At 40.9% G+C, this 10,119-nt stretch overlaps 1 protein-coding gene across 1 annotated transcript; it reads left to right on the plus strand.

Moving 5' to 3' along the window:
- Positions 1 to 2,121: 2,121 nt before the first annotated feature.
- akap17a (A kinase (PRKA) anchor protein 17A) lies at positions 2,122 to 10,067 on the plus strand. Its single transcript, XM_083922089.1, has 7 exons — positions 2,122 to 2,256; positions 3,298 to 3,643; positions 4,175 to 4,393; positions 4,795 to 5,007; positions 6,560 to 6,708; positions 7,066 to 7,306; positions 7,750 to 10,067. The coding sequence occupies exons 2-7, from the start codon at positions 3,317 to 3,319 to the stop codon at positions 8,647 to 8,649; spliced, it is 2,049 nt and encodes a 682-aa protein (XP_083778215.1). The 5' UTR covers positions 2,122 to 2,256; positions 3,298 to 3,316; the 3' UTR covers positions 8,650 to 10,067.
- Positions 10,068 to 10,119: the final 52 nt, after the last annotated feature.

Below are 10,119 nucleotides of genomic sequence, written 5' to 3' on the forward strand. Positions count from 1 at the left end.
GACCCACACTCATTCTTCTTCATTTAATTAGGAATCTAAAGCATGAAAACTTGAATGAGTAAGTTATTTCCATTAACAAGCAGCTGATTAGTTCTACAGTAAATATGCAATCATCAAACTGATTCATATCCACCTTATCACCCTGGACCAGATTTTATATTTAATACATTTCCTGTATCGACCTCTTGTATTGCTCTAACGTTGCATGTACACAATCATTTGCTCATTAATCATCTGTGGATAGAGTCTAGATCAGAATGTGCTGTAATTTAGCCAAGGATCACAATGACTTTTTGACTGTTTTCCCAAATGTGTAAATCTTGCTTATATCAGATTTTTGGATCAATGACACATCCTAGATTTCATGAAAGTTCCCTTAGTATTTTGTAGCATTTGTACTCAAATCATAGGGCTTCATGTAACTGTACGATGCTCTCTTTTGATGTTGTACAAACCTACTTTGATCTCACTTTTTCAGATGCATGAATAGGGGAAATTCTGATCACTGTTCATACATACTGTGAGTCACTGTGTAAGTCATTGTTTCTGTCTTCTTTGTGAAATACTGTGAAGTTGTCATGTGGTGTGAATACACTGTTACTGAGCCACTGTTATCTTTGTCTTCACGCCTCATCCTTGAATACGAAATAAAGCAATAATGATTTGCATTAAGTCAGGGGTCTGTTCCATTACGCTATTTCTAAATACATACAGAATTTGTAGGAACATGGTATCAGTAACAGGGGAAAGACAAAGGATTGTCCGAGTCGTCAAACTGCATACAATACAATCATAAATGCTAGAGTCAAATTCAACTGGAACGAACCAAAGCTCCAAATTAAGCAGAGTATTTTGTTTGCCAGTCCTGCTGACACCAAGTGATTGTCCTTGTCTGGTGGTGCTGAATAATGGATGATCTGATGACCCCATGTGCCACCATTTACAGTATATCCAGTGCTTCCTGTCCACAAACTGTCCATGTAATACTGCACTCAGTATATTCCAAGTGGATCTATATACCATCTAATCTAACCATTCACAGCCGCCCCTCTACTGATGTCCTTCTAGGTCTCATCTTGGTCTGTCTTCTATTTCATGTTTACCAGAACAAATCAAGTATATAAATGCAGGATTACAGTTGTGCGTACATTAGAATCAAATGTGCTACTTGTGTAAATGTAAATGCTCCCGAGTCAGAGTCTGCTCTTTTGATATTTCTCTGATCTATGCTGTTGCCAAGTCAAATAAGATTCATAGAGGTCAGTGAAGTGATGAGCTTTTTCCTGGATTTCCTGGTCTTCCTGAGTTCCCTAAGGCAGTATCTGTTAGAGGACTGTTGATCGGGACGGAGCAGAGAGGCTGTCTGACTGCAGCTACTGACCTACATACAAAGTGAAGGGAGTAATGCCTATTATGTAAATTCCTCTGCCATCTTTTCAGGGAAACTGTGCCAACTTTTTTGCCTGGGGCCTCCGCTGTTGGACTAATCCATGTCCAATTTATCCGCATCTCTTCCTTCTTTCCACAAACAGTTTGATGATTCATATGAAGCCTAACTTGTGATTAAGCGTGCCAAATTGCCATCACATTGGTGACAAATGTGCACTGTCAGCCAAATGTTCTGTTGTCTTGTGACATACAGTGCCTACAAATAATATTCATCCCTTTTAGAGGATTTTGTGTTTTATTGTTTTACTGTACAACATCAAAGTAAATGTATCGTGGCGGTTTTTATGCTAGTCATTAGAAAGCAATATAATGTCAAAGTGAAAACAGATTTCTGCAAAGTGATCTAATAATAAATATAAAACATGAAATACTTGTTTACATATACTGATGTATTTCAAGTCAAGTCAAACCAAGTCGGTTTTACTTATTTTACTTATAGTCCAATATAACAAATCACAAATTTGACTTAAGAGGCAACATACAGAGGATGTCATATTATTTAAACTGCACTGAACGTGACAATAAGAGTTGTTTTTTGCCATATTCTTATGCTGCTGTTTTGTTTCCTGCACACATGTTCCACGTGATGTCGCTGCTCCGAAACCACACCACCATGCTGCTCTGCTGCTACACGTTGTTCGTTTTTAAGGTCAAAGTTCACTGCATGCGGAAGTAACATTAGCATGTAGTCGGGTTTTTTTTTTAGCACCAATGGAGCCTGTGTACCTGCAGTATTTGGCACTCAATAAACCCGTAACAATGCAATAAGTGTGTTGTTGTTTTTGCTAGGAGGCTAACTGACGTTAGGTAAGTGGCGGAGAAAGCTGTTGTGATGATTTATGTTAGCATAGCGTTTTATAAAAACAATGGGACGATGTTTAAAGGGTTGAGCGGCAGGGCTGCAAAACACTTAAAGCTAACTAACGTTAATGTTTGCCTGCAACTAACATTACTTGAAATCGAACTAGCTAATGTGAGCTGTTTGGATTAGCAATACCGTGTTTACGTAACTACGTTAATAGCTTAATAGCGTTTGTTTTGTCCAGCATGGTCTAAGTTTATGTATGCATTGTTAATGTTCAGCTAGCTAGCGTTAGCATAGTAGTTTGCCCCATTAAACAGCTAACGTTTAAATATTACCGTAACGTTGCAGTTAGCTAACAACGCAATTTACGTTGGTAGGGTTTAAGTCCGCGGGTTAATAACAAACAATAACAAGTTTTTCTTTAGCTTAAAATAAGCTAATGTTTCTAGATAGCGTGACTGTCACGACTAATGTTTCGCCGGTTGGTTGAAGCGTGACCGTGTCTTGAGACAAAACGCTGCTACTTGTTTGTACGTCTAAGCACTAGTAGTGTAGTACTAGTACTCTAACCTTGAATTACTAACGGGATCCTACCATGTTTTCTTTGCTTTTATTATGTAGTTTTTTTTCTCTTTATTATGAACTTTTTTTCCCTTGAATAATCTTTGTGCTGTCGATGTTGGCTGTCTTATCACTGTATTATATTATATTTTGGCTATACGATCTGCATGTATTAATGAAATGAATAAAAAAAAACAGTTAAAAAATGTAAGCACAAATACAAAAAGGGGGCAGACGTGTTTCCGGTGTGTTTTCTGATATAATAAATATGCAACAACATTGAATTATCAGAATTGAATGGAGTTTGTTATGGTAGCAACTAGGCAGTTTAGCACCATTTCGGTTATTTACGTTTGTAAAACGCTATTTTTGTTGTTTTTGTAAAGGCAAAGCACTAGTATAGTTCAGTAAGTAATTCAGGGTTTATTTTAAGAACAGCTAACATGTGCTAACAGTCTTCTGTCTCTCCAACCTTCCTGCAGCATCCCCACACCTGCTACCATGACTACCATTGTCCATGACACTGCAGAGGCAGTGTGCCTCTCCTCTGAGTACAACCTGTACCTCAAGCCCATTGCCAAAATGACAGTCAGTGTGGCTCTGCCCCAGCTCAAGCTGCCAGGCAAGAGCATCTCCAACTGGGAGGTAATGGAGAGGGTAAAGGCCATGGTGGCTCCAGAGCAGTTTTCTGCTCTTCGAATCTCCAAGAGCACAATGGACTTCATCCGCTTTGAGGGTGAGGTGGAAAACAAGGCGGTGGTAAAGACCCTGCTGGGCCGTCTGGATGTGAAGTGCATCAAACTTAGTGGATTTACTGATGTACTGAAGGTAAGGCTGACATTTTAGTGGACCTTAGATCTCATGGTCAGACTTTGCTGGTTATGCTGCTGATTGCAGAATCATTGTGTGGCACTGCCTTGGTTCTAAATATTACAAACATCTCTCATTAAAGTCCACCGCAAACAACCTCCAAAACTGACTATAAAGTTGTACTTTTACCCCTCTCAAAAGAATGGTTTAAACCAGGCATCTCCAATCCCGCTCCCGGAGGGAGCTGCCCTGCATATTTTAGTTTTCTCCGGCTGAAACACAGCTGAGTCTAATTATCATCAAACCCGTGACAAGCTTCTGCTGCTTGAAACCGAGCAGCTGAAGCTTGATAAGCAGAGCATTAGACTTAGGTGTGTTGGCGCGGGGAGAAACCTAAAACACGCAGGGCAGCGGCCCTCCAGTAGCTGGCTTGGAGATGCCTGGTTTAACAAAAACTTTGTTTTGCAGGGCTGTTGTATTGGACTGCATCAGTTTTATGAAAGTGTACCTCATGTGTATATCAACCCTTCTCTCCCTCTCTTTCCTTAGGTTCGTGCGGTAGAGAACAAAGTGGATTTCCCTACACGTCACGACTGGGACTCCTTCTTCCGTGATGCAAAGGACATGAATGAGACTCTGCCGGGAGAGAGGCCTGACACCATCCACTTGGAGGGACTTCCTTGCCGCTGGTTCAGCCAGAAGGACAGTCCGTACCCAGACCGGCCCTCTGAAGAGGTCCTCATCGCGGTCTTCCAGACGTTTGGCAAGGTGGTACATGTTTGTTTCTACCTGAACACAGAATTCCCATTATATTATTTGTTGGTTTGAAATAAGAGGATGTCCCACTAGGCTGTTAGACACTAACAACTATCAATGTGGCCTTCATTGCAAGTATAACACACCATGCAGAACTTTACTGGGGACTAATTCTTAATGTTTGGGCCTGTTAATTTAGCATAGAATAAACTTTGTTTCTCTCAGACAATATAATCCAAAGAGAAAGTTGTGATTATATGCATTATACTGTGTGTAAATCATTTTCTAAACATATCTGATTGATAACACTTACACAAGAAATGGACAAAAGTCATATATTGTCACATCAATATGAAGAGATTGAGCCAAGAATAACACCTTTAATTGTCATTATTCCACATTTTCAATTGTAGGTGCGAAATGTTGACATCCCCATGCTAGACCCATACAGGGAGGAGATGCTCGACAAGAACTTCAACACATTCAGTTTCGGGGGTCATCTGAACTTTGAGGCTTATGTCCAGTACCAGGAGTACGGTGGCTTTACAAAGGCAATGGACACTCTGCGTAGCATGAAGCTCATGCTAAAAGGAGACGATGGAAAGGCAGTGGCCTGCAACATCAAGGTACTGCAGGCTCCCATCGTTGTTAAGTACTGCATTAGCCATGGCAATTTTTATGGCAAAAACACAGTATGAGATGATTATAAATTTTCCCAGTTATTCAACCGGACCAACTGAAATATTTCCTCCCAGAGGGAGTTTGGGCTCAATTGATATCCAGCTCTTTCCTGATATCTGACAGAATTGTCAGCTCTGTAGAATGGGCAGATGCTAAGGTCTGCACCCAGGCAAAACCAATTTCCTGAAGGCTTCCTGACCTGGTGTTAGTTATTAAGCTTGATTAAGCAGTGTTCCCACCATCCTGGAAAACCTGGAAATTTAGTGACTAGTTTTCCAGTCATGGAAACACCTGGAAATTGGCTCACTTGTTGGTCTTTGAGCTGAACAGATTTGCAGCGATCTTTTTTTGTCATCAAGTCTATATTTTCTTAAGCCACGAGTGGGATAAGTGTGACAATACAAGGCCAACTGGTAAATTTAATGACCGTTTATGAGTAAGTGCTGTCCTTTATTTTCAAGAAAAACTCCTGTCGTGGGAAATGATTTCTTAAAAAGAGTGGGTACCCTGTTAATTCATTTGAATTTCTAAACATGTTTGCTTGCAAACCCACATGATTGTTGGAGGTTACTTTGTTACATTAAGAATGTATACTTTTTAACAATTGTGAAGCTATTTTAACAAATTGCTATTTTTGGTCTGATTGACTGCAAAAGGCATATCAGATATCTGCATACCTCTGTTTTACATGTGAGGCCGCATGCAAGTGAATTGGATTGTGCTGTTTAGAGTCACATAGCAGCTTTAAAACCTGTTAGTGGAATAAGATTTAAAGTTGCGTCATCATTATTTCCAAGGTAATGAGAGTAGAGTGGGGCTAGGATTCTTAATCCACAAATAAAAGCTCTGCTCTGAAATCTAAATTAGGGTTTAAGAAGCAAAAGAAGATCTGTATTAAAGACATGGGGAACAAAATAACATATTTATGTTGTTCAGCTTAAATAACAAACAGGGAAGCCATTTTATTATCTCACCAGCTCTTTCCTGAACATGAAGGGCTTGTCTCGCTTGCATATGATATGAAGTATTTTGACAGCGATGGCCCTCATTATAACCCTGATTATCAGTATTGTCAGTTTTAACCAAGATACTGTAGTAATCAACAGATAACATATTGCATTATAAAACTATATACTGTCGATTTCAATATCAACTCATTGTAAACATTTTCCGCCATCTCTTCTTCATTGGAAGGAATGACTTGCCACTCTAGAATAGCCTGGATTGTTAGAAATTGTCAGAGAACTGAATCTGACTCACTCAAAGTATTCTGTTATATATTAAGACTGTTGAGTCTGGTTTTACTGGATATTCTGAAATTACCCAAGCACAGATACTACAGATGGATTTAAACTGCAATAAATTATAGAGGTTTAAACACTAATAGTTAAAAAAAAAAAAAAAGATTTGACAAGATAATTAATATGCTGTTGTACTTTGTATACCATGAAAGCTGTTTTTGTAAGCCTCATATCTGTGCGTATGGGTTTTCCTCAGGTAACGTTTGACACCAGCAAGCACCTGAGTGAGTTGGCTCTGAAGAGAAGGAGCCTGGAGAGGCTGAAGTTACAGGAGCTGGAGAGGCAGAGAGAGGAGCAGAAACGACGGGAGAAGGAAGAGGAGGAGCGACGTAAGGAGGAGGAGAGGTATGATGGAAGACAAAAGAGAAATGGAAAGCTAGTTTATGATGAACTAGGGAGATTTCTATAACGTGACCCCCAATGCATGGTGGTGTACTACTGCATTCATTTTTTATGGGAAAGTAGATGAAAATGAAAATGTATAGGCAGTTTTCTTCAAGCTATATTCAGTAATGTTTGACTGTTTCAAAGGTAAACAAAATGAGGATTTTGGAGTTCATTTTCAGTATAATATTGAGGGGTTGACAATGAAAGGAACATGCTACAATGCATTGCTGCACAGCACTAATTGAACAGAGTTAATAGCCAAAAGATAGCAGAAATAATGGATAATTCACAGGTGACAGTTTCCCTTTTGTTCAGGAAACAGAAGGAGCAGGAAGAGGAGGAGAAGGAGAGGAAGAAGGAAGAGAGGATACGAAAGCGAGAGCAGAAGCTGCGGGAGAGAGAAGAGAAGAAGAACCTGAAGAAGGTGAGGCGACAGCAGGAAGAGGAGCAGAAGAAGCTCCAGATGAAGATCGCCATGGAGGAGAGGAGGCTGCTGCTGGCTCAGCGCAACCTGGAGTCGATACGGCTCATTGCTGAGCTGTTGGCCAGGGCCAAGGTACATGTACACAAAGATACACATTACACCACTGAATGAGGATACAAATTTTCAATAGCAATTTGATACCCTGGTAAACACTTGCTGAACCTAGCAAATGTGAAAGCATTGTAAGTTGAGGTTTGACGCCTCACCAGCCTCATAAATATTCAACAGCAAACAATACAGGAAGTGCAACTTACTTGTCTGTCATCAAAGTGGGCTATTGATGTTGGAGCTCGCTTTCATAATAAGTTAGCTGAGAAGATCGATACTACTCTCATATTTGCCTTTAAAATATGAAGGCAACACTCCCAAGAAGTTATTGCTCCCTGCCAAAAAGTCAGTGTCTCATCCTGTCTCTCTAACCTGAATTTGGATTTCACAGACAAATTTAGTTTTTTATATTTGTATTAAATTGTTTCTATTATCTGTACCTAATATTGTTTCCCCCTCCTCTCCAGGCCCTGAAGCAGCAACAGCAGGAGAAAGAGAGGATGGAACGAGAGGAACAGGACAGACAGGAGCAGGCCCGGCAGAAGGAGGAACTAGCTCGCCTTCAGCAGCTAGAGGCCTGCCGACGCAAACAGGAGGAGGAGCTCCGGAGGGTGGAGGTGGAGAAGGAGCGAGCACTGGAGCTCCAGCGCAGAGAGAGGGAGCTAAGGGAGAGACTGCTTTGCAACATTTTTAAGAAGAGGACTGGTACAACCACAAGAGCTCCAGGCACGCAGGACCAGGCCGGCCCTGTAACGAGCAAGGAGGCCGCCGATCCTGGTGGCAATGATGCAATGTTGGGAGTCCTGGGCCGTATGTATGGAGTGAAAGCAGTTGAGAGCACAGAGAAGCAGTTGTCCAAATCTAGTGTGCATTCCCAAGTTTTGGGCAAAAACAGAGCAACACAGGAGAGGAAAGGAGGGGACAAGAAGAAAAACCGTGAGGGAAGGAGGGAAGAGGTGGTGAAGTGCAGGCACAGTAGGGAGCAAGCGAGGGACCGGGGCCGCTCCCGCAGAGAGAGGACTACCCACAGCCGTAGCAGGAGGAGGCGCTCCGACAGCTACACCAGGAGGAGAAGAAGCTCTAGCCACCACAGGAGGAGCTCCAGTCGTCACAGGAGGAGCCTCAGTCACCGCGGCAGCAGGAGGCGCAGCCACAGCGGAAGGAGCACAAGCTCCAGTCAGGACAGGAGCAGGAGCAGCAGCGGGAGGAGTTACAGCAGAGGGAGGAGAAGCGGGCATAGTCACCGTAGATACAGCAGAGGCAGCTCTAGGACCAGCAACAAAAGTAGAGACAGGAGGAGTCACAGTCATTACAAATACAAGAGACACAGCAGTAGTAGAGACAGGAGCAACTCCAAAAGATGCTGAGCTCATCAGTATTATCAGTGATAATTGATATATTTCCCATTTCAGTTCAGGGACTTGTTTTTGGTCCCTTAAATAAGTGTGGTGTCTTTCTTCAGAATAAAAACAAGAAGTCTAAGATATTAAAAAAAACATTAATAATTAATGAAAACTCAACTCAACTGAAACAACATATGCAAGTGAACCCTGTATGTGTAAGGCATGTCAGTTGTTGCACTTGATTCTAGGGAGTTGCTTTTGCCCGTTTTAGTAGTTTTAACACTTCATACTGTCACATTAAAGTTTCTGTCCAAAATGTTCATTGTATTTACATTAAACAATTTCATGGCATAAAACTCCAAATGTACTATTAACGTTTGAACTGAAGTACACTCAAACTGGAACAGGAATAAATGTAATAGGGTATTTAAATTTGGTACAAAGTTAGTGATTAATATAATCAATGGTATAAATTGCATTGGACATTGGCTGGCTGATAAATGTTTGAATGAAAGGCTTCTATTATAGGCTCACTGTATTTGTTAATCGACATGCCAGTCTGACCCCACTGTAAACCCAAAAGCCTGTTGATGATCTCCATTTTCTGCAAGCAAGTTCTCTGTGTGCATGAAGAACAGTAAGTTATAGAAATGCAGAGAACACACTTGTGGACTGACTACAAAAGATAAAACACAGCATCACACTTTAATTTAATCAGCATGAAGGTTCACACACTTTCACACTCAGACCTCATGCCTGCCTTAGTCGTGGAAGACTTTTAATTGGACTACTGGCTGCTTTTCCATTAACAATGTGAAATGTCCATAGACCAGAAGACACCTCTATGTTAAGGCTGACTGTTAAATTGATTTGTTTCGCACTGCTGTGTTAGCTGCCTGAAACATTTCTTGGAAGACTGTTTCAGTATTGGCTTTTTTTGCTGATAAGCAGCTCAGAAAAAAACGTTACGACTGAACTCAACAGACTTGTCGTCAAGCTCCATCAAGCAGCCCCGTTTTTGATGATCACAAAGTTCCAGTCTGAAAAAAAGGACTGAATTATTTTGGTTTTATTTGAATTTCTAAATATTTCGGAAGAAGTAATTTGTTAAGTGAGTGATGACTTGATGTTGAAAGTGATAATAGCATAATGACATTTAACCTGCATTCCCTCTTAAATGCAAGTGTTTACAAGTCTGTGTCATCGTTTCATCAGTTTTGGGAATCCAGCTCTGGGACTCAAGTCAAACCAGCACAGCAAGTAAAAGTAAGATGTTAGGATGCGTTCATGACGACAGGTGTGTAGTGCTGGATACATTTAGCCTTACTAATAACTGTACAGACTGTTCTCATTGCTGTATTCAAGCTTTAGGGAGGTCCGGTAGTTTTGTTGATACTGCTAGATGTAGGTTACTTGTCGAGGCAAAGCCCATTTGTTCTGTGTACTGTATGCTCATGATCTACTAGAGCATGTCTAGCACATTGTTAAAATAAA

Source organism: Echiichthys vipera (genome assembly GCF_963691815.1).
Source record: "Echiichthys vipera genome assembly, chromosome: 10".
Taxonomy (NCBI): Eukaryota; Metazoa; Chordata; class Actinopteri; order Perciformes; family Trachinidae; genus Echiichthys; species Echiichthys vipera.